This window comes from Bufo gargarizans, chromosome 7 (genome assembly GCF_014858855.1).
Source record: "Bufo gargarizans isolate SCDJY-AF-19 chromosome 7, ASM1485885v1, whole genome shotgun sequence".
In the NCBI taxonomy this organism is placed as follows: domain Eukaryota; kingdom Metazoa; phylum Chordata; class Amphibia; order Anura; family Bufonidae; genus Bufo; species Bufo gargarizans.
Genome location: NC_058086.1, coordinates 24,382,004 through 24,404,991, shown reverse-complemented (window position 1 = coordinate 24,404,991; position 22,988 = coordinate 24,382,004). Strand labels below are relative to the sequence as shown.

General features: G+C 47.0%; 1 protein-coding gene across 1 annotated transcript in view; it reads right to left on the bottom strand.

Moving 5' to 3' along the window:
• Window positions 1–18,966, bottom strand: part of BRPF1 (bromodomain and PHD finger containing 1) — a 38,436-nt gene extending 19,470 nt beyond the window's left edge. Inside the window, 5 exon segments of the mRNA XM_044300520.1 lie at window positions 3,262–3,357; window positions 5,079–5,235; window positions 12,284–13,243; window positions 14,633–15,241; window positions 18,683–18,966. Of these exon segments, the coding sequence (XP_044156455.1) occupies window positions 3,262–3,357; window positions 5,079–5,235; window positions 12,284–13,243; window positions 14,633–15,231 (1,812 nt within the window). The 5' untranslated portion in view covers window positions 15,232–15,241; window positions 18,683–18,966.
• Between the last annotated feature and the right edge of the window lie 4,022 nt (window positions 18,967–22,988).

Genomic DNA, 22,988 nt, shown 5'->3' with positions numbered 1-22,988 from the left:
TAGTGAGAAGATGATATGTATTACGGTCGATGAAATAATTTATGTTTATGCACAATAGGAATACTCAGTTAAAGCACTCATTTTTAATACAGTTCCAAATGAGACAATACTGCAAATAGTCTTGATGAATAATTTCCTACAGTTTTTGTGTATACAGCTCCTATGTAAAGCTATGTGTCTTACGGGTAGCGGGCTACAAACACCACGTGTAGTCTGATTCTGCAGTCATCTGTTACTATCCTCCTTTCTACTGCTCGTCAGGAACCAAGATGGAGTAAGATCTACAGGATCAGATTATATGGGGTTTGGACTCATAGATCTGCATAGGTGCTGTGTAAGCAAAACTGTAGAAGATATTTCCCCAAAATGTCTAAAGTTGAGTTTTCTCTTTTTTTTTTGCATCTCAGTTGCATTAACAAAGTGTAAAGTTGGAGAGACTACCTCCAAGTCAGGCTGCAGCGACTAATTTTGAGGTACACTGACCTACTGGCACATATTTCCTATATCAAGAGCAAATGCAGGGCCGTCCACAAGCCATAATGTAAGCCTGCATTCCGCTGGCCAGAGCAACGGCATGAGCGTATTATAAGGGCGCTCCTGCTGGAAAAGTGATTTGTTAATTAAAGAGGCATTCCCAGCTTATAAAGTGATGGTATATCACTAGTATACTTTATCACTGGTGAGGGTCCTACTTCTGGGGTCCCCCCCCCCCATCCTAAAATGAAGGGGCTGCAGATAGGGACACTGCAGGACTGTCCCATGCAAGTTACTGGGGCCATGCTGCATTCTCTGCACAGGGGGCTGCTCTGTAGAAACCTTAGAGGTGGGGGGCACAGCACTGAATCAGCCCCTTTATTCTTAGGATCCTGAAAGTCCCAGCGGTTGCACCCAACCCAACACCATCACTAAGATATGGCTTCATTTCATGATTGTTCAGAATCAGACTTAAAAATATAGGAAATCCCTTTAAAATGCAAAATGGGATTTGCAGTTTATGCCTATATCAAAGGGAATGTGTCAGCAGGGCAGTGCCTTGTAGGGCGAGCTCAGATGAATGTAATGATACCTTTCACTAAGTGATCCGTTGCGGAGTAATTTTAATCCAGAGGCAAATAAGCAGTCCTGTTGCACTGGGGGCGCGCCCAATCCACTCTGTGCACCCTTGCTCCTCCTGCTTCCTTTGCCAGCCTCTCCCTTTTCTTGACTGACAGGGTTACGTTCCTGCATAGATATCCCTCCTGGCCCTGTCAGTCAAGGAGGGGGAGGTCTGGCGAGAAAGCAGAAGTAATGGTGGCTTGGGACCACCCTCAGTGCACTTAACTGCTCATTTGCATAGGGATTAAAAAGTACAGTTAATCACAGGCTGGCTTGAATGTAATGTTGCCAATTCTGAATGGGCTTCTATAGAAGCAGTCCGTTTAGCACAATCCCATCTTCCCATGATTGGAAATGACATGCAGAGCCCATTTGTGACAGCTGCCTCCTTCAGGGGTTATGGACCATACAAAGTTATCTTCATAACCATGGACCCTCGGTCACCTCAACCTTTGGGTCTATGAAGCTCAAATGATTAAAATCATGAGAAAAAAAAAGAAAAGGAGAACAGGACTGACGCTGACATATTAATTGAAAATCAATTTATTTTCTGTAACCATGATATGACATTAATGGGGTATTCCCATCTTATAGTGCTGCACAGGATATGCCATAATCGTGGGGGTCTGACTTCTAGGATCCTTGAAATGAAGGTGTTGGAAAGCTGTATGTCCTTCACCATTTTTCCCTGCACAGCGTCGTCCCGGCCACCTTCCTCTCCAGGGAATTGCAGCGTGGACCCCATTCAGCTGAACACAGTGGACTACAGTTCCTCACCGGAGCCAAGAGCCCTGCTGTGCAGGGGGAATTTACAACAGGACACATAGCTAAAAGCAGCACTGCAGCCCTTCATTCCCAGGACGAGAAGGGGTCCTATGGTTGGAATCCCACCAATCAAAAGGTAATAGCACATCCTAGCAATATATCACCACTTTATAATACAGGAATACCCTCCAAGCGTTATACAACTAACCACATGGCTGATTACTAGCACATGGACCCACACAATCAAAACTTTTCATAGGTCACTATGACCTTAAAAGTTTTTAGAATTTGTGGTTAATATTTAAGACATCAAATATCTTTAAAGGGGTTGTCTCATCTCAGACAATGGGGGCATATTGCTAGGATATGCCCCCATTGTCTTATAGGTGCGGGTCCCACCGCTGGGACCTGCACCTATATAGAGAACGGAGCCCGGAAAGTGAAGGAGAGCGCACTGTGCATGCAGCCGCCCTCCCATTAATTTCTATGGGGCCGCCGAAAATAGCCGAGCACTGGCTCAGCTATTGCTGTCTGCCCCATCAAAATGAATGGGAGCATGGGCCGTGCATGCGCGGCATGCTCCCATTCACTTCTATGGGAGAGGCGGGGATCAGCGCTTGGTCGTGGACGGACCCAGGGAGATCTGGGGTCCTCCAGCCACAGCGTTCCCTGCTCCGTTCTCGATATAGGTGCGGGTCCCAGCGGTGGGACCGGCACCTATCAGACAATGGGGGCATATCCTAGCAATATGCACCCATTGTCTAAGATGGGAATACCCCTTTAAGTGATGTCCACTCTTGATCAGTGCCACCGTAACTCACCAAAAATCCCCAGGAAGGCATAATATAATGTAAGGTTGTGCAAAATTCTAAATTATGCATTATGTTTAAACTCTGCACCATTTACTAGATCTCTGCTTGCCGTCAGTGAATAGACACACACTTGTTTACACCAAGAAAGCGAAAACCTATCCTGATATCACCTGTCATGTCCTGCTTGACTTCCACTAAGAGCAAGTTTACATCTCACTACAGTGTGAGTCAACACGACACGCTCAGGTTGGGTGCCCGGCGTCTGGATATAATCAAGAATATTTCTACCCACTGAAGAGTGAAGGGTATACAGGAATAAATACACATAAAAGACTGTAAAAGGGAAATGGCCAAGAACGGGGTTGGACGACGGGTTGCAGCATGATGACCAGTAAAGTGTAACAGCGTCACTAAAAGTAGGTGCAAAAGTTAGTCAGCTATGATCACTGTGTACTTTCTCAGAGGGTTGGATCTGCCGGATGATGGTGACGTCATAAACCTGCAAGTTTCATATCAAGGAAGACAAGACATAAGATAAGTCAATGCAACTCAGAAGACTATCACTGCAGCGCAGCCGCCTTATAATCACCTTCATTGTTTGGTCCCCGTTCTCATCGTTTGATTTAGACACTGCCCCCGGGTAAACAGAGACATCATCAGATTTAGGTATTCTCCACTTCATCTCCTATTGGGAGAGTAAACGCTTTTATTCATCTGCTCTTGGATGATCCATCCATGAAATTCGTCTCCCCTCTCGTTCTACATAAGGGTCGGATGCACACGGCACTGTACAGTTGAGTTACTCGTATAGATACAAAGCTGGCCTCCTGTATCTCTGCTCCACAAATATAATACAAATTCTTATTCTATAGTCTGCAGATTTCACAGATTTCGATGGGGATTGAACCAAGAATGAAACTTATAACCAATGAACAGGATAGGTAAAAAAATTTGAGTGGTGGATCCGAAACGCAGGGACCCCAACGCTCACAAGAACTGGGGAACATGCATACCCTATTTGAATGGAACAGCGGTTGAGCATGCGCACTGCTGCTTTACTTCTATCTTCAGCAGACTTTGAATGGAGCTGCAGTATGCACGCTAAACCCTAGAAACAGGGGGAAACTCCAGTTCTCATGATCACTGGGGGTCCCGCTGATCACTTACCACCTTGTCTGTGGTTAAGTGATAAATTTGAATCTTGGGATGACCCCGTTAAATATTTATGGCATATCCACCATGCTAAGCTCTTTGCTTAAGACTTCAATGGAAAAGGCTGCACGGAAACATTCCCGCCTCTGCACTGAAGTCTTATCGGGACTACGGCTGCTGTGACCCTGGTTCTCCCAACAGGTGAGGGTCCTCAGATGGGACCTGCAACTATCAGGCTATTATGGATTATTATACTATATATATTTCGGAGAGGAATACCCCTATCAATTGGAACAAAATCCCCAGTAAACAAATGTATTTCAGCGGTCCTCCCTTTATATTTGTTAAAAATGCATTTCAGCTATTTCACAGCATTACCCGTTTCTAAGAAAGCTGGGTGGCAATCAATTTAACTGGCGCTATATCTGCGCGGCGTATTCATTTCTACGGGAGTGCCGAACATAACAGAGAGCCGCGCTCGGCTATTTTCGAAGCCCCGTTGAAATGAATGGGAAGCGCACTGCGCAAGCAGGTCCACCATTCCATTTGCTTCTATGGGGCTTACGGAAATGGGCCAGCCAACGCTCGGGTATTTATAGCAATCCTACGGAAATGAATAGAAGGCGGCCACCCATGCGAGGTGCACCCTCCGGCACTTTGCGGGCTCCGTTCTAAGTATAGGTGGGGGACCTGCACCTATCAGATATTGGGGGCATATCCTAGCGAAATGCCCCCAATGTCCAAGATGGGAATACCCATCTTAACCACTAAGAAAAGCTGGGTGACACTCTGCTTTCCTAGAAACAGATATGACAAAAAACAGCTGAATCCAACTTTTAACAGTGATGACAACTCTGTTTACTGGGGGCTTTTTACAATAATTTTATGGGCAAAAAAACAAAACAAAACATAACATGAGACCAGATGCTGCCCTGCAGTTTTCTACAAAAGAAGATGTCAAAGCAGCAAATTCCAGATGAATATTGAGCAGATTTAAAGACTTTAGAAAACTGGAAAATGACATTTTTGCCAATGGTCACTGCAGAATCACAACCTTCCTGTAAACCATGTAAAAGCTCTACACAGTCGATTATATAAAACAATGTGGTCTCCAGCCCCTCCGTATGTCAGAGGCATTACTGAACGATAATGGGCAGCGTATAATTACTATCAGTGAATCTAAGCTTCACAAGCCAAGGTCCAGTTTTTCCGAATCCTGTCAAATGCAATAAACACACCACATCGCGTTCTGACCTGTTCGCAGTTCCTTTGAGACTGTAAATGTGTCTGTAGGCGGCGCAACAAGGGTACACCATTGCGGGATTGTCTCTTTAGTGTCCAGTAGCTGTGCAACCTCTGCATGAACTGGCTTTTCCTCTGTATAGTCAGGCAATTGGTGATCTTGCTGAGCCTGTAAGAAAAAGAAGACATGCGGCCAGATTAGAGTTGACCAGAATCTCCAACAGGCACGTGCTATATATCCAGTCTGGAATCAGACTGTGCATGACTAGTAGAACCACAGTTATAAGGTCGTCCGGCTTTCCATGTCTGAATATAGCTGGATATGGGAAGGGCTGGACGGTGGGAAAAGGCCTCATACAAGTAAGAACAGTAATGTCATCACATTTGCGGCCCTTCTGGTGAATTTGTGTATTGTATTCTCCAGGACGCAGGATACAGAATGACATTCATGGATGAAGAGGAGGCCAGAGGAAAACCCTGGACCAGAACATTTTTTGTTTTTCCTCTTTGCATTCCAGCAGTCATATTTCTTGTTCGACCCAGATGTCCGGAGCTTTGGTTTTAAGAGATGAGCTGTGCTTTACACAGGTGCCATTAATTTTTTTTCCTACAAACTTTTTTATTTATAAATTTATCGCACAGGTTGTTACAATTGTGACAATACCAAATGTGTTAAAGGTGTTTTCCCAAGATTTAAAAACTGATCACCTCTGACACCCGGGACCCCCCCACCGATCAGCTGTTTGAGAAGGCAGCAGCGCTCACAGCAACGCCATGGTCTTCTTACAGCTTTCCCCATGGGATGTAACGTTCATCAGTCACAAGGCTTGAGCATAGCTCAGCACCAAAGAAGTGAGCACCATGCCAAGCACAGACGCTATACTATGTACCACGCTGTGCTTGGTGAGCGGAGAGAAGGCAGTGGTGCTCACAGTAGTACCACGGCCTTCTCTCAGCTTTCCCTGGGCCATGTGACGTCACCTTCATAGGTCATATGACCTGGGAGCAGCTCAACCCCATTGCAGTGAAGAGAGCTGAGCGCGATACTTGTAGTGCAGTTCCATTGAAGTGAATGGTGCTGATGTTCACCTAATCCTGGAAAACACTGTTTTCCTACCCAAGTATGCCAAAACAACAGGGAATATAGACAGTCCTATGGTCCTTGGGTCGTCTCCCCGTGCAAGGTATGGACCTCGATCAGGTCACAGGGATTCCATGTGTCTACCTCACAGCCTCTCCCTTTAAACGCAGTATCAGCATTGATTGCATTCAAAGGGTTAAATGGTAGAGATCAAAAGGTTCCACTAATCCCTACTTTTAGGCCGGTTTCAGACAAGCGTATTCAGTCCAGTAAACATGCTCCGTGTGTGAGCAGTATTTCCCGGCCTGAATGCTGCTCCTGTGAAGTGAACTCACAATATTGTAATGATTTATTATTTTTTGCCTTCCAATCTCCCAGCTGGTCTACTGCACTGTTATATAATGCAGCGACTACAGTTCCGCAGACTGGTATTGAGAGTGGAATTAACATCACATCAACCATTATAACGTTGCAAGTCGACTTCATCAGAGCAGTGTTCAGGCCGGGAAATACAGCGTTTTTTTTTCCAGACTGATAAGGCTGGTCTGAAACTGCTGTGCATATTACAATCATTGTCCTGCCCATGCAATCAGCAGGACGAGGTGACAACTGGCTGGCACTTGTGCTGAGCATATTCCACCTGTCCTATAGCCCTTATATTCCCTAGGTCGGACTTGTGGCAGGAGGAGGCATCGTGGTCATGTAGTTTCTCGTGGCAGCTCAACTTCAGGCCAGAAAGAACCGACCGCCCGTGTGATAGTAAATGCACTATAAACACTGCAAAACTGTACAGTGGAAAAAGGGAGTCTCGAGCTGTAACAGCCATGTGAAAGCATAGAAGGCCAAGGAGAATGGCAGCAGCAATCACAAGGCACACGGCTCGCTCTGCTAACTGGAGACCATAATTACAGATTACAAAGGCCAAAATCGGATAACCTGTCTGAGGTTTAACTTAGGAACTTAAAATGGTTTTTCCAGGATTTTAATATAGATTACCTTTCCTCAGGATAGGTCATAAATATCATATATCGTTGAGGGTCCGACACCAGACACCCCCGCCGATCAGCTGGTTGAAGAGAAGGCGCGTGCTGTGCGAGCGCAACCCCCCCCCCCCCTCCCTATTAAAGTGTTTACTATACAGCCGTCCCATAGAAGTGAATGGGATGGCTTGTAGTTACACCTGATAGGTAAAAAATGAAGGTGGGGGGGGGGGGGGCGCTCGCACAGCATGCGCCTTTTCTTCAACCAGCTGATCGGCGGGGGTGTCTGGTGTCGGACCCTCAACGATATATGATATTGATGACCTATCCTGAGGATAGGTCATCAATATTAAAATCCTAGAAAATCCCTTTAAAAAAATAAAAAAAATAAAAGGGTTGTCTCATCTCACCTATACTAAAGCAAGATGAGAGACAGTCCTGACCAGCACCCGACCGGGAAACATCGGAGCATGCGCTCTTTTTGATTGCGACTGTGTTTCATCTTGCCTTGGCATGGGAGAGAGGAGACAACGCCTGGCATACATTAAAACAGATGTATATAAAAATCGTAGCAACTATTTACTCTGGAAGGACCATATATCGTCCCAAAGCCTCTCCTGGATGGCTTGACCGTCTCGCCAAGAGGGCAGCCCAATCTGAAAGCTTTGTCTTTTGCCGTCAGATTTAAACTTTTAGTGGAGGGAAAGGAAAATCAGGACCATAGGCCCCTTTCACACGGGCGAGAATTCCTTGCGGGTGCAATGCATGAGGTGAACGCATTGCACTCGCACTGAATCCGGACCCATTCACTTCAATGGGGCTGTGCACATGAACGGTGATTTTCACGCATCACTTGTGCTTTGCGTGAAAATCGCAGCATGCTCTATATTGTGCATTTTTCATGCAACGCAGGCCCCATAGAAGTAAATGAGGCTGCGTGAAAATCGCAAGCATCCGCAAGCTTGGTTTCTAGGTGATGATCGGGACGAGATCTTTATTATTTTTTCTTATAACATGGTTATAAGGGAAAATAATAGCATTCTTAATACAGAATGCTGAGTAAATTAGGGATGGAGGGGTTAAAAATAAATTAAGCTCACCTCATCCATTTGTTTGCGCAGCCCGGCTTGTCTTCTTTCTTCTTCTTTGAGGACCTGGGAGAAAAGGACCTTTGGTGACATCACTGCGCTCATCACATGGTCCGTCACATGTTCCATCACCATGGTGATAGACCATATGATGAGCACAGTGACGTCACCAAAGGTCCTTTTCTCCCAGGTCCTCAAAGAAGAAGAAAGACGACAAGCCGGGCTGCGCAAACAAATGGATGAGGTGAGTTTAATTTTATTTTTTTAACCCCTCCATCCGTAATAACCATGTTATAAGGGAAAATATTAAAATCTACAGAATACCTAACCCAAACCCGAACTTCAGTGAAGAAGTCCGGGTTTGGGTACCACATTCAGTTTTTTCTCACGTGCGTGCAAAATGCATTGCACTCGCGCGGAAAAAACTGAAGAACGCAATCGCATACAAAACTCACCCCACTCGCAGGCAAAAATCGCACGATTTTCCCGCGACGCACCCGCATCCTATCTGGCCCTAACACGCGATGACCGTGTGAAAGAGGCCTTAAGGGTTCACACGGTTTATATTCCATGTCCTGATACTTTCACCCACTTGCTCAGGACATTGTACAGCTTGATAGCCATTGTATACGAGCAGACAAACCAAGTGTCAAGTAAGCAGTTTGGCTCAGATTCCAAGCAGATCTGCCAGAGAACGTCTATCCTAGGGCTCATGCATGCAGCCGTTGCAGTTTTTGCGGTCTGCAAATTGCGCAAAATGTATACTGGCCTTTTATGTTCCGCATTTTGCGGAATTCCATGCCCTCTATAGAACTGTCCAATACTTGTCCGTAAAACAGACAAGAATAGGACATGTTCCATGTTTTTGCTGGGCCGCGGAAGGGACATATGGATGCGGACAGCAAACTGGTGTACTGTCTGCATCTTATGCGGCCCCATTGAAGTGAAAGGGCCCGCATCCAACCCGCAAGAAATGCGGATCGGATGCGGAGCAAAAATACGGGGCTTTAAAAGGCGATTGCATATTGCTAGGATATGCCAGCTATTTATGATCGATCTACTGATTTATAGAATGAAGCGGACGCATGGCTGGTGCAGTGCTATAACCCCTTCACTGTACACCCCTGCTGTGCAGCGAACTGCAGCATATTTCCATTTTATTGAATGGGGCTGTGCTACATTTTTCTGCACAGCTGGGTGTTTGGGAGCCCTGTGGTGCAGGGAAAACTTCAGAGCCTCAGCGCCAAATCAGCCCTGCAGCCCCTTATTCTCGAGGTCGGAGGTTGTGTCAGGGGTCTGACAACAACAGATCATAAAATCACATGTCACCACTTTATCAGGTAGGATTAACCCTTTAACAGGGTTTTCCCAGATTTTTATACTGATGACCTATCCTCAGGATAGGTCATCAGTATCTGATCGCCCGGGACCCCCACCCATCGGCTGTTCGAGAAGGCAGCCGCACTGGCAGTAGTACAGCTGCCTTCTGTCAGCTTTTGCTAGGCCATGTGATGTCACGTTCATCTGTCACGTGGCCTAGGAGCAGCTCAGCCCCACTAAAGTGAATGGAGCTCACAGTGATACCAAGCACAGCCGCTATACAGTGTCGGCGCTGTGCTTGGTAAGCTGCGAGAAGGTCTTCTCAAACAGCTGATCGGCAGGGGTCTCGGGGGTCAGATACTGATGACCTAATCCTGAGGATAGGTCAACAGGATAAAAATCCCTGGAAAACCCCTTTAAATGTGTTGCCATGCAGGTTTGCTGTGTTGAATACAGCATGTGCTATGCGCTAAAGCTGCTCTTTCTGAAAGAATGCAATTACTTCCTACTAGGAAAAGCCCAGCGAAATAAAGACAGAAAACCAGCAGTCCATTTAATGAACGCTTTATACATAATTCACCCCACGGCAGGTGCCACTGAAGAGGACCTGCTGCTGCAGAGCGCTAAATGTCAATGGACAATACATGAATAATTAATACATTCTTCAAAGTATGGAAAAAAAGAGCTCAGGCACTAAAGAGTTAAATTCCATTTTATCCGTGAGGGTTGTCAAGACAATCACTACAGCAACGCTGCACTGTACTGAAGCCATTTCTGGCGTGAAGTTTCCATGGAAACAGACCCATCAGCTGCAAGTTCGACTATTCCCATTGTATTAAAGAGACAAATAATTTATCAAAATATATTTAACTGCCACAAATTTTAATTTATGCATTGTATGAACCGGATAGAAGGCGGCCATAGTCTGGTAACCCCAAATGAAATGGCTTTTCTTACTATAGTAATGCTGGGATGGGAACCCCGTGACCCTTAGAGAGAAGGGGCCGTCGGACTAGATGAGCTCTGCAGCTCCATCACTGCATTTCCCTGCACAGAGACCCTCACAGTCACATTCACTTGCACAGTGGATGGACAGGAGCGTTACTATACTCAGGATAAGTCATCATTATTAGATCAGCAGAGGTCCAAGTCCCAGCACCCCCACAATCAGCTGTTTTAGGAAGCCGTACATGGTACAGCGTAGGGTTGTTTCGGGTATCGAACTTTCGAGACCCAATCGATACTTTTAGCCCGGTATCGATACGATACCGGTATTTGTCTTTTATCGATACTAGGCTGTGCTACTGAACAGACCAGTATCAGAGAACATGGATCGCGCTGCTCTCAGCGTGCGCCATGTTCCCTCAGCAGCACGGAGAAGGAAGCAGTCTCTCCCTCCCCCTGTTCCGCTGCCTCCAATGAGAGCGCAGAGGGGTGGAGGGGCTGTGGCCACTGCGCCACCAATGATAACTAACGTTTAATACATTACAAATGCAGGCGGTGGAAGAAACACATTGTGCTGCGATCCGCGGCAATTAACCCCTCGCAGCGCCCTGTCAGAGGTCGGGTGCCGGCAATGTGTTTCTGCCGCCGGCTGTATTTGTATATTAAACGTTAATTATCATTGGTGGCGCAGTGTTCCCCCCCCCCCCAGTATTAAAATCATTGGTGGCAGTGGCCACAGAGTCCCCTCACCTCCTCTCATTGGTGGCAGTGGCAGTTTCTAATCAGAGCCCCAGCAGTGTAATTGCGGGGCTCCGATCGTTTACCATGGCAGCCAGGACGCTACTGAAGCCCTGGCTGCCATGGTAGGCTCCCTGCTGCTGTGTGAACCATGCACAGGGAAGCAGGGAGAGTGTAAGATCCTATTCACCCTAATAGAGCTCTATTAGGGTAAATAGACAAGGTACTAAAAGGTCCCAGGTTCTAGCCCCTAAGGGGGGGAAATAGTTATTAAATAAACTGTAAAAAAAAAAAAACACACCTAAAATATTAAGTATAAGGGTACTTTCACACTAGCGTTTTTCTTTTCCGGTATAGAGTTCCGTAACAGGGGCACTTTCACAAGGGCGAGACGGAACTGACGATGGAACTGCCCGCCAGATCACACTGCCGCAAGTGTGAAAGTAGCCTAAATCACTCCCTTTCCCAATTTTACATATAAAATATATAAACAATAAATAAAATATTACATATCGCCACATCCGAAGTCTTATTAAAATATAAAAAAATATCTCCTATGCGATGAACGCCGTAAAAGAAAAAAAAAAGCTGCATGATTCGCCTTTATTAGTCACCTTGTCCCCACAAAAAATAGGATAGGACTGTTTACGGTTATGGGCCGAGCGTTCCATAAAATGCGGAATGCACGCGGCTTTTGTTGCCATTTTATTTTTTTCGCGTGGTATCGAGTATTGCAATACTTTCTTTATGGTATCGAAACCGAATCCAAATTTTGGTATCGAAACAACCCTAGTACAGTGGCTGCTTTCTTTGCAGCGTATTCTTATTGACGTGAATGGGGCTGAGCTGCAATGTCACATGGTGCTGAGCGCCTGGCATCTTCAAACAGCTGATTGGCAGCGGTCCTGGGTGTTAATCCCCCCGTGCTGACCTATCCCGAGGATAAGTCATCAATAATAATTACCAGACAACCCCTATAAAATGTAATTTAATTTAAGATTACTAACTGACTGGAACAACTGAGTTTTTGCTATGGGTCATATATTGCTGCATTAACGTATTTACCTGTGTGGGGGAATGCAAGGAACGGAAACAACTGGGGCCGCAGCTCTTTTTTCTGCAAGGATTTTCCGGGCTTTTTTCATTTTAATCCTTGACTTGGCCTTTGCCTTTTTCACTTTTTCCGAACTCCAGACTTTCCCCTCATCATCTTCTTCGTCGTCTTCCTCCTCGCCTTCGCTATGCGAGAGGGCAGGGAGTTTGCAGACAGAGCCAGGGGGTGTGTGGATATCACAGTAGGCCGTTTTGCGTACGCTGAAAGAAGTGCCATTGGCTCCCGTTTCCCGCACAGGTTCCATTTTCATGTAAAGTCCGGCCTGCTGAGCACACGTAACATGAAAGGCCGTGTAACAGTTTGCTTTGTGACACTGTATACAAGCCCCTGAGCCACGCTGTTTGCAGATATAGCACGTCAGCTTCCAGCGGGCCGGTGGAATATGTTCAATGCTGTCTATAGGTTCTAGGAAGACTGTGTTAGCAAAGCAAACCTCAGGGATCCAGAGAGCACAGACCACATGGGCCCAGCGGCCGTCATCTGTTTGCTTGAATGCGCCTCCTTTGTTAGGACACAGTGCACAATCTACAGCTCTGGAAGGTGACTGGAGACACCTCCTGCAAAGCCACTGTCCCTCAGGGATGTAAGGCACCCCATAGCACTCCTGGTGCACAGCCAGGTTACACATATCACAAAACAATATTACATTGCTGTTCTGACATTCCCCATCGTTGCAGATACAGCACACGGCATCCTCGTCTATTAACGCGTTTGGGTCCCCTTTGTTATGGCTCTCAAAGTACGACTCCTTCTCCAGTCTGTCCATTAAGTACTCAAAGATCTCCTGTGGGATGGAGTTGACTCCTTCGGTCTTTCGCCTTTCATTCATGATGTCAAGCCAGATGTAATCCTCCTCGTCCATGTCATACTCAACTTCTTCATCCAGCTCTTCTGCAGACTTCTCAATGTACCTTGAAAAGTAGAAGGGGAAAAATAGCCAAAAGCAAAAAACAAAAATCAGCAGTTATCCTATGAGGTGTTCTCCACCCAGGAGAGAATTGTTAATAAAATATACTAATATACTGATCTAATAGTTCTTGCGGCTTAAAATAAAGCAAATCTTCGTCTTAAAGGGGTTGTGTCATCTGGGACTTTGATGGCATATCAATAGGATATGCCAACAATGTCAGATAGGTGCAGGTCCCACCTCTATCCAGAACAAGCCTCCTAAAGGAAAGGAGAGCGCAACACCCATGCAAGCTGTTCATTCATTTCTGTGGGAGTTCCGAAAATAGCCGAGCGAGTGCGCTTGGCTATTGTCAGCAGTCCCATAGAAATAAATGCAGGGCAGTGGGGCATGCACAGCTGCTTTCCATTCACTTCTGGGGTCCCGTTCTGGAGATGGGTGCGGGTCCCAGAGGTGGGACTTGCACCTATCTGAAATTGTGTCATATCCCATTGACTCAGATGAGACAACCCCTTTAATATTACTAGGAAAATATGCAAGGGAGTGTAAAGTGTAGGTTAAGTGGTCAACAAACAAATAAGACATTTCTTTGACCATGTGAAGATGCTATATACGAGAGCTGAAATTAATAGGGTTGTGCAAAGTATTAAACTTATCCCCTATGCACATGATAGGGGATAAGAGTCTGATCAGTGGGGGTCTGACTACTGGGCCTCCAATAATCATAAGAAGAGGGGTCCGGTGTCCCCTGTATGAATGGAGTGGCAGTCAAGTATGCGCGCTGCTGCTCCATTCATTCTCTATGGAAATGCAAGAGAAAACAGATTACAGGTCTAATGCTGGAAACAGACTAGACTGAAGTGCGAATATGTTGAAATACAAGTATGTCTGCACATCCAAAGGAGTGGAAAATATAATGCAGAAATCAAATCCTTCCACGCTGCTGTATTCTCTATACTACCCATGTCTGGAAATGGCGAAAGAAAATGGTAGAGAAAAAAAAAAAAGACTTAAAGGGGTTGTCTAATCATGGACAGTGGGGGCATATCGCTAAAATATGCTCCCCATTGTCTTATAGGTGCGTATATCAAGAACGCAACCCCGCAAGTGACAGAGGGTGCACTGCGCAGCCGCCCTCCATTTATTTTCTACGGGGCCGGGCGAAAAAAGCTGAGCGCTGGCTCGGCTATTTCCGTCGGCCCTATAGAAATTAATGGGAGCCGGCTTGGTGGTGGCCGGAGCGGAGTCCTCCAGTCACCACCTTGCGGGGCCTCATTCTCGATATAGGACCCGCATGTATAAGAATATGGGGGCATATCCTAGCGATATGCCCCCATTGTCCATGATGAGACAACCCCTCTAATTATCACGCTACAGGAGGTTTTGCAGGTACCTGTAATAAGAGGAAGGACGAGCAGGAGCATCTGGAGTGTCCTGGTCCAGCTCCCGATAGATGACCTCTGGAAGCTTTGGCGTGGTACCAGTGGACGAGCTGTGATGATGGTGATGGTTTGAGTCCTTTCTCTTGTCTTTATTCTTATGTTTTCCTGATTTAGGAGTTGCTGTCGGAGTCTCTGTGTTTTCTTTATTGCACCCATTCTCAGGAGCTTCCTCCGGAACATCGTCGTCTTCTGAAACTACATCCAGATTGTCCATGATACTTATCCGGTGCACCCTTCCATGCAGCTCCACTTCAACTAACCGCTGGGCCTGAGCATAGGTCATCACCTCTCGGCTAGGTGACTGGGACACCTCGGAGTGACTAGGCGATTGCTTGTTGGTGGAACGAGGCTGCCGGCCCTTCTTTTTGGATTTTCGGATGGGTGTATGCTGTTGGAGCGGTGGGTTGTCATGGTCGTAATGGTAAAGGTGATACTCAATCCCACTGTAGCTTTTATAGATCCTTCTGCAGGTGTCTACTGGACATTCATAGGGAGGTTTAGTGGCCCTCAAGTTGTGGCAAAATGTCTTCACATCAAAGTCCACACCCATTATGTTACATCTGCAATAAAATACAGAACAAGCAGGTCACCGAGTGATCCAAAATAACCAAATGGAAGCAGAGCAAATCAGCTCCTAAAGCTTACAGCCAGTGAAGTCAGTGTGCCACTGCAGGCAATGTGCAGTTCTCGCCCTCTACTGTGAATGCAGCCTTAACCTGGCCACAGAGGAGATTTTACATTAGAAGAACCTGCCAATTTCTGAGGGACTGACAAACCATCTAATGTGAATATGGAGGTGTCCCTACTCCTCCAACTGCAGATATTAGCTCAAGAAGGATCAGGCATGCTGGACTTCCAACTTAGCAGTTTATCTTCCATGAGAAGAAAATGATCAGACCACAGGTGTCTGGTAGCACCTTATCCTACCACCATCGACAGCACATCTATACTCGGCCTGGCCGAGCGTGCTTCTGGTCGTGTGGGGTGACAGGAATAGTGTCTGGGTGACAGCCATCAAGTGTCCACGGCCACCTTTAGGCTACTTTCACAATAGCATTGGATTTGTCCGGCAGGCTGTGGATCCGTACTAACGCTTGCACATGTGTGCTGCCGGAAGTCCCTATAATTGGGATGGGCCAGAAGTCCGACTGCAGCTCGGCAAACACCGGACAAATACCGCAGCATGTCTGAGGCACAGGCCAATCTAATGGTGGAAATAAGGGGTGGACGCATTGCTCTATTTGTAAACCATGTCTCCCCTCCACGATAACGAATGGTCATATTACGGGGGAAGTGGAGCAGATAGTGCGTCGTACTATTGTGTCTTATGTGTTTGGTTAATATCACTTAAAGTGGTTGTCCAGCTTTTAAGTGATGGCCTATTTTCAGCATAGGCCAGCACTAGTTGATCGGCCGGGGGTTTGACACCCTGCACCTCTGACAACCAGCTGTAGAATGTAGCTCCTGTGCCGGGACTACACAGCACCCTAAGGCTACTTTCACACTCGCTTTCCGTTTGTGAGATCCGTTCAGGGCTCGCACAAGCGGTCCAAAACGGATCAGTTTGCATTCTAAAGCATTTGAATGGAAAAGGATCCGCTCAGAATGCACCAGTTCAGTCTCCATTCCTGCTTGCAGCATTTTGGTGTCCGTCTGATGAAACTGAGCCAAACGGATCCGTCCCAGCGCACAATGTAAGTCAATGGGTACGGATCCGTTTTCACTGACACAATCTGGCACAATAGAAAACGGATCCGTCCTCCATTGACTTTCAATGGTGTTCAAGATCCGTCTTGGCTACGTTAAAGATAATACAACCGGATCCGTTCTGAACAGATGCAGACGGTTGTATTATCTGAACAGATCCATACAAAACGTGAGTGGGAAAGTAACCTAAACTGTGTAATAGAGTGAAGTCAACGGGAGCAGAGCTACAGTTACAAGCTCTTTCCGGACTTCCATTGTCAGGGCTGTACCCAAACAGCTGAGGTGTGCGGTGTCAGACCCCTGTCCGGAGGATAGGCCATCACTTAGCAAAAGCTGGACAACCCCTTTATTGCACCGATCATGTTTCGGACTGTTCTGTCTGATAAAAGGATGCCCTGTCATCTCTTCCGACTTGTCCGTTTCAGTAAATACTTTTATTCCCAATTAAATTTTAACGTTGCAACATTAGAATTCTGGGAATCATTCCTCTGTTATTCCTCCAGGAATTGTATGGATAAACTGACAACTGTGTATACGGGGGCCTTCCTATGCAGCAGATTTTGTTGCAGACATTTCTTGTTCATGGGAATGGGGTTGTTTTAAGGGCAAAGCACAAAGATTTCTGCGACCCCGAATCAGGAGAATGGAACCGATTTTCAATCGCAGAAAATTTCTGCAACAAAATCTGCCGCGTGTAAAGAGGCCCAAGTTTCTCCTTAGATGCACCCGACTATCACAACCTGATATGTAAAGGGTTTGTTTGTGATGTGTAAATGTGCCCAGGAGCTGCACACACAGAACGGCAGATCTTTAACCACTTTGAAAAGTTATTTTTCTTCTTTATTTTAATGAACTGGAACAAAGCCTAAAAAAAAAAAAAAAAAACGGACCCCGTACGGGACAATAAGGCTACTTTCACACTAGCGTTCGATCGGATCCGTTCTGAACGGATCCGATCATAATAATGCAGACGGAGGCTCCGTTCAGAACGGATCCGTCTGCATTATATTGGCATATAAAAGCTAAGTGTGAAAATAGCCTCGGACGGATCCGTCCAGACTTTCAATGTAAAGTCAATGGGGGACGGATCCGCTTGAAGATTGAGCCATATTGTGGCATCTTCAAACGGATCCGTCCCCATTGACTTACATTGTAAGTCTGGACGGATCCGCACGCCTCCGCACGGCCAGGCGGACACCCGAACGCTGCAAGCAGCGTTCAGCTGTCCGCCTGTCCGTGCGGAGGCGAGCGGAGCGGAGGCTGAACGCCGCCAGACTGATGCAGTCTGAGCGGATCCGCATCCATTCAGACTGCATCAGGGCTGGACGGAAGCGTTCGGGTCCGCTCGTGAGCCCCTTCAAACGGAGCTCACGAGCGGACAGCCGAACGCTAGTGTGAAAGTAGCCTAACTAAGGTTTAAAGTTGTTGTTTTTTTTTCTGCTACTTAGCGCTGTACGTCTTTCCAGACATAACGACATGATAGCGGAGGGTACTGAGGAGTTGGGGTGTCCGGCCTCGGCTTGCCCCCCCCCCCCGAATAAACATGCAGCTCAGCCAACCCCGGCGTGAATTTTTATGGAGATCGCTGACGGATGAACGCTCGCTATACTGTGTGTATAATGGGAAGCTCGCTCAGCACAACACCCCTTTACAGATGAGCTTCCCCATTGATTAGTAGGGTCTGGATGCTGGCGTCCCTGCGGGGGGTCATTATACATAATATTACCTTCTGCTCCTGTCAGGTATAGGGGTCATTCACTATGACCCCCCCACTTGAGAAACTGGAGTATAAACATTGCAAACCAACCCACAGGTTGCGACTTTTCAGCCTGCTGGATCCGTGCTAACGCTAGCCCGCCGAAAGTCCGCTCCGGCCCCATTCACTATAATACAGCACGCTGCGGTTTTTGTCCGCCTGACTCTAAGCTTGGTCGCCGTGCTGTGGCCGGACCTCCACCATTACAGTGAACGGGGCCGGAGCGGACTTTCGGCGGCACGGTGGGCTAGCGTTAGCACAGGTGCGGCAGGCTGTTCCCCCACCCCAGAAGTTAACCCTTGGATTTCTGCCACAGATTGATTGCTGGAAAAATGACCTGTGGCAGGGATTCCCATAGAAAACAATGGGATGCAAGTTGTGAATGGATTCTGGCACAATGAAAAAAAAAAAAAAAAAAACGTCCACAGTGTGAACATGCCCTAAAGAATTGGAGGCTGGCATTGCCGCTAGTGACGTCACTGATGGGGTATATATGTAAACAGGCAGGCCGTACGGAGCCGTTACAGACGTGACTTACCGGCCGGAGACCGCCCTGATTCATCTCCAGGCAGTGCAGCCCTAGTACCGGGGAAAGGAAGCCTACACCCGCACAGCAACCGACGACCAGGCCCCGAGTCCGGGCTCCCGGTAGCAGGGCGTGGCGGCTCCCGCCGAGGGGGTCACCGGGCACCAGCACTTCTATCCCAGGGCTCCTACACGTTAACCAGGCAACCAGGGGCCAAGTGCCGAGCCCGGGGCCCTCGTTCCGAGCCGCGGGAAAACAATGGAGTCTCCTGAGGGAGCTGCGGCCCTGCCCGTGTAAAGTCAGCCCCTCGCAGCGCCAGGCACGGCAGATTCGCGTCCGCCCCTCACATCTGACACCTCCGGAAAAAAAATATAGGACTCTAACAGAGCAACACCGATTGTCCGCCCGGGATACACCTCGGGGGGGTTTTAGTCTCATTTTTGAAACGAATGGTTTTATTTTTATTTTTTTGTTGTGACGAATCTGCCGCCGCCGATGGTTTCATGCAGCGTCCTGGAGTGGAGGGGGTGACACGGGGGGAGGCGGAGGGACGACGAGTGGTCGGGAAATCGTCCATTGTTTTCCTGTTTGAATTCGGATTTCTTTACTATTTCTGCTTTTTACGGGTTTAAAAATTTTTTTTTTGAGAGGAGACAGTGAACTCTGCGGCTTCAAGTCTGTGACTGAACCGCAGGGAAACGTGAACCCCCCTCAATGTACCCCTGAGGCAGAAATGGGGCCCCACCCTCCATTTCTGTGGCACATGGCTGCCCTACACATGACTGATGGGCAGTGATACAGGGTGCCAGCCAACCCATGGGCACCATAATGACTCTGCCCAGTACCCACCTTCTCCGGACTCCTCCTGATGGGAGTTGTAATACACATGTACAGTCAGCATCGGAGCTGCTCAGGTAGCAGCAGGCAGCCATTAAAGGGCATCTGTCAGCAGCTTTGTCCCTATGACACTGGCTGACCTGTTACATGTGCGCTTGGCAGCTGAAGGCATCTGTGTTGTTCCCATGTTCATATGTGCCCGCATTGCTGAGAAAAATGATGTTTTATTATATGCAAATGAGCCTCTAGGAGCAACGGGGGCGTTGTCATTACACCTAGAGGCTCAGCTCTCTCTGCAACTGCTGCGTCCTCTGCACTTTGATAGGATCAGGCAGTGGAAACCTCATCACACCTGGCCCTGTCAATCAATCTGCGGTTCCCTGTGTGCACAGCCCTCGTCCGGTCTTGTCACAGGCTCTCCATAGGGTTAAGGTCAGGACATGGACCTCTCAAAACAATTTTTCCACCATTCTTCAGTTGATTTACTCGTGTGCTTTGAGTCATGGTCTTGTTGGGTCTCTTCAGCTGAGGGTCGCGGACGCCTTCTTTACATTCTCCTATGAGTGACACCTAAAAAATATTGTACACAGGATAAGTAGTAGAATGGCAGAGGTATATGTAGTGGCCCAGAGGGACACCACCACTCCGACATTCCTATTGCTAGCCTGCCTGCCACCATTGTATTGGTTTGCACCACAAACTGTACCACCAGCAGCAAAGCGGCATTTTGTTATATGCAAAAACTGTTATGTTCATGTAATGTGCCTGGTTCACCAGCAGGTGGCAGTTTATCTGGCAGAGAGTACCTTTTAGATAGAATGGAATTTACCATTCCATTCTCCCCCTTTTTTGGTAGTGGTGGGCTACTTCTGCTTCCTACCACCGAAAGGGTTGGATGAAGCCATGGTTGAGCTGAGAGTTGGAGTAAGAGTGAAGTAGCATGGTCTGGTGAGGGAGCGGTTCCCCTCGCTGCTGCAGGAGCTTTGGGAAAGTAGCTCAGAGAGCAACCCATGTCTGATAGATAAAAGGGCTTGGTGCCTCTGAGAGGGAAAACAGAGCCAAATACCCCTACTCAGCAAAATGGGTCACCGGATACCTCACTCTCATAAGAAATGGTAACTGAAGCTGATAGGAACCAGACTGAAGCCAGAGATTAGCTCAGCAGAATAGAGAGATAAAGCAAAGTATTCAGGTTCACCTGCCAGTTTACCCTTCGCCTGCTGGAGCCAAGAGAACGATCAAACATTGTTTGGATGACACAAGTTTATTGCAAGTTTTTTTCAAGTAAAACTGTTAAAGGGGTTCTGCACTTTGTTTAAACTGATGATCTATCCTTTAGATCACGGGTGTCAAACACAAGGCCCGCGGGCCGAATCCGGCCCGCCAGACCTCGTCATGTGGCCCGCGTAGCCGCCGCCGGCCGCCAGCCTTCACCTTTTATTATCACTTCCTGCAGGCGGCCCCTGCAGGAAGTGATAATAAATCGCATAATGAGCGGCAGGGCTTTTTTTCTGGCGGAACGCACCGGAACGGCGTTCCGCCACCTTTTGACATCGCAGCCTGCCATGCTCCAGCATGGCAGGCTGCGATGTATCAGCGGGGAGGGACTGGGAGGAGGAGCTGGGGGCCGGTGCGTTCACTGTGCTCCGGCCCCCAGCTCCAGTAGTTATAAAATGTGTACAATTAATAAGGATTCTATTCATGAGGCCCCCTCTGCAGTATTACATTCAATACAGCCACATCCTACTCACAGGGCTGTTATCTTAATGCTGGCCGGCCGGGCAGACGAGCGGCAGCGTCACGACTGACGTCATGTGCCCGGCCTACGGATCCGTTCAGATAATACAAACGTCTGCATCTGCTCAATACGGATCCATTTTTGTATTATCTTAAACATAGCCAAGACGGATCAGTCTTGAACACCATTAAAAGTCAATAGAAGACGGATACGTTTTCTGTTGTTTCATAGAAAACGGATCTGTCCCCATTGACTTACTTTGTGTGCCAACCATTTGGCTCAGTTTCGTCAGACGGACACCAAAACACTGCAAGCAGGAATGGAGACTGAACGGAGGCAAACTGATGCATTCTGAGCCGATCCTTATCCATTCAGAATGCATTAGGGCAAAACTGATCCGTTTTGGACGCTTGTGAGAGCCCTGACCGGATCTCAGAAACGGAAAGCCGAAATGCCAGTGTGAAAGTAGCTTTAGTTTATTTAAACCAGCTGTTACTGCTTTTTCTATTATGCATATTTCACTTTTTCACAGCAGGTGTTAATTGGTCGATCACACACTATGCACTTTATTTCAACTTTGTACATTGTTTTTTGTTGGACGACATGAATGATACTCTAATCATGTAACACTCTAGATATTATTGTCGTGTATTTTGAATCACGGTTTGTATAAAATGTAATACTATTTGGATTATTGGCAATCAATCATGTAATTATGTTGTTGCTAAGCACTATAGGTATACAGTATATACTTGTACTGGACATCATTTGTTTGGTTGACAAAGGCCTCAATGAGGCCTTATCTCTACAATTGGAGTGCTGCCTCATCATTTTCGTGATGGATAGATATATAGATAGGATGAGTCAAAAGTCTGGAACATGGCCACCATATTGGATAAAGAGCAATTTTTTTCAATGGAAGGGGGTCATGTAGCATATCACAGCAGGCCAGAATGTTCTCAGTAATCGATTGCAGCGAACACATTTACAATATCTCTTGTGGTTTAAAAGTTATCAACACAGAATGTTCAAAACTCTTGAGCCTTCAGCACCAGGGAAAACACAGTGAACACATCAAATAGCCGTGCATCACAGGGAACGTTCCCAGTTGTTGCAACTTTCTGTGTTGATAACTTTTGAACCACAAGAGATATTGCAAATCTGATTGCTGCAATCGATTTCTGGTACTACCTTACCATTGGAAAAAGCTTGCCCTTGATCCCATATGGGGGCCATGTTCCGGACATAGCCTAAAACAGGCATGCTCAACCTGCGGCCCTCCAGCTGTTGCAAAACTACAACTACCAGCATGCCCGAACAGCCTACAACTATAAACCTACAGCAGGGCATTGTGAGAGTTGTAGTTTTACAACAGCTGGAGGGCCGCAGGTTGAGCATGCCTGGCCTAAAAGATAAGCCCCCCTCGCCCATTACTTGCTGGGGTATTCAGATATTTAATTTTCCTTTTCATTTCTGAAATAAAAGGGTGTCCTGAGACTTTTGACTCACCCTGTAGATAGATATGCAAGCGATAGATAGGTAGATATGAGATATAGATAGATATTAGGTAGATAGGGAAAGTGATATCTTCCTCACTTTCCAGCCTCCCCTTTTAAATGTCCAGAAACCTACTCTGTCTCCAAAATATCAATTTAGAATTGCACAGTAAGTAGCAGACAGGGAGGAGGGGGATGCAGCTGCAGTGCCTGCTGTGAGAGGGGAGGAGGAGCAGCACAGGGGAGA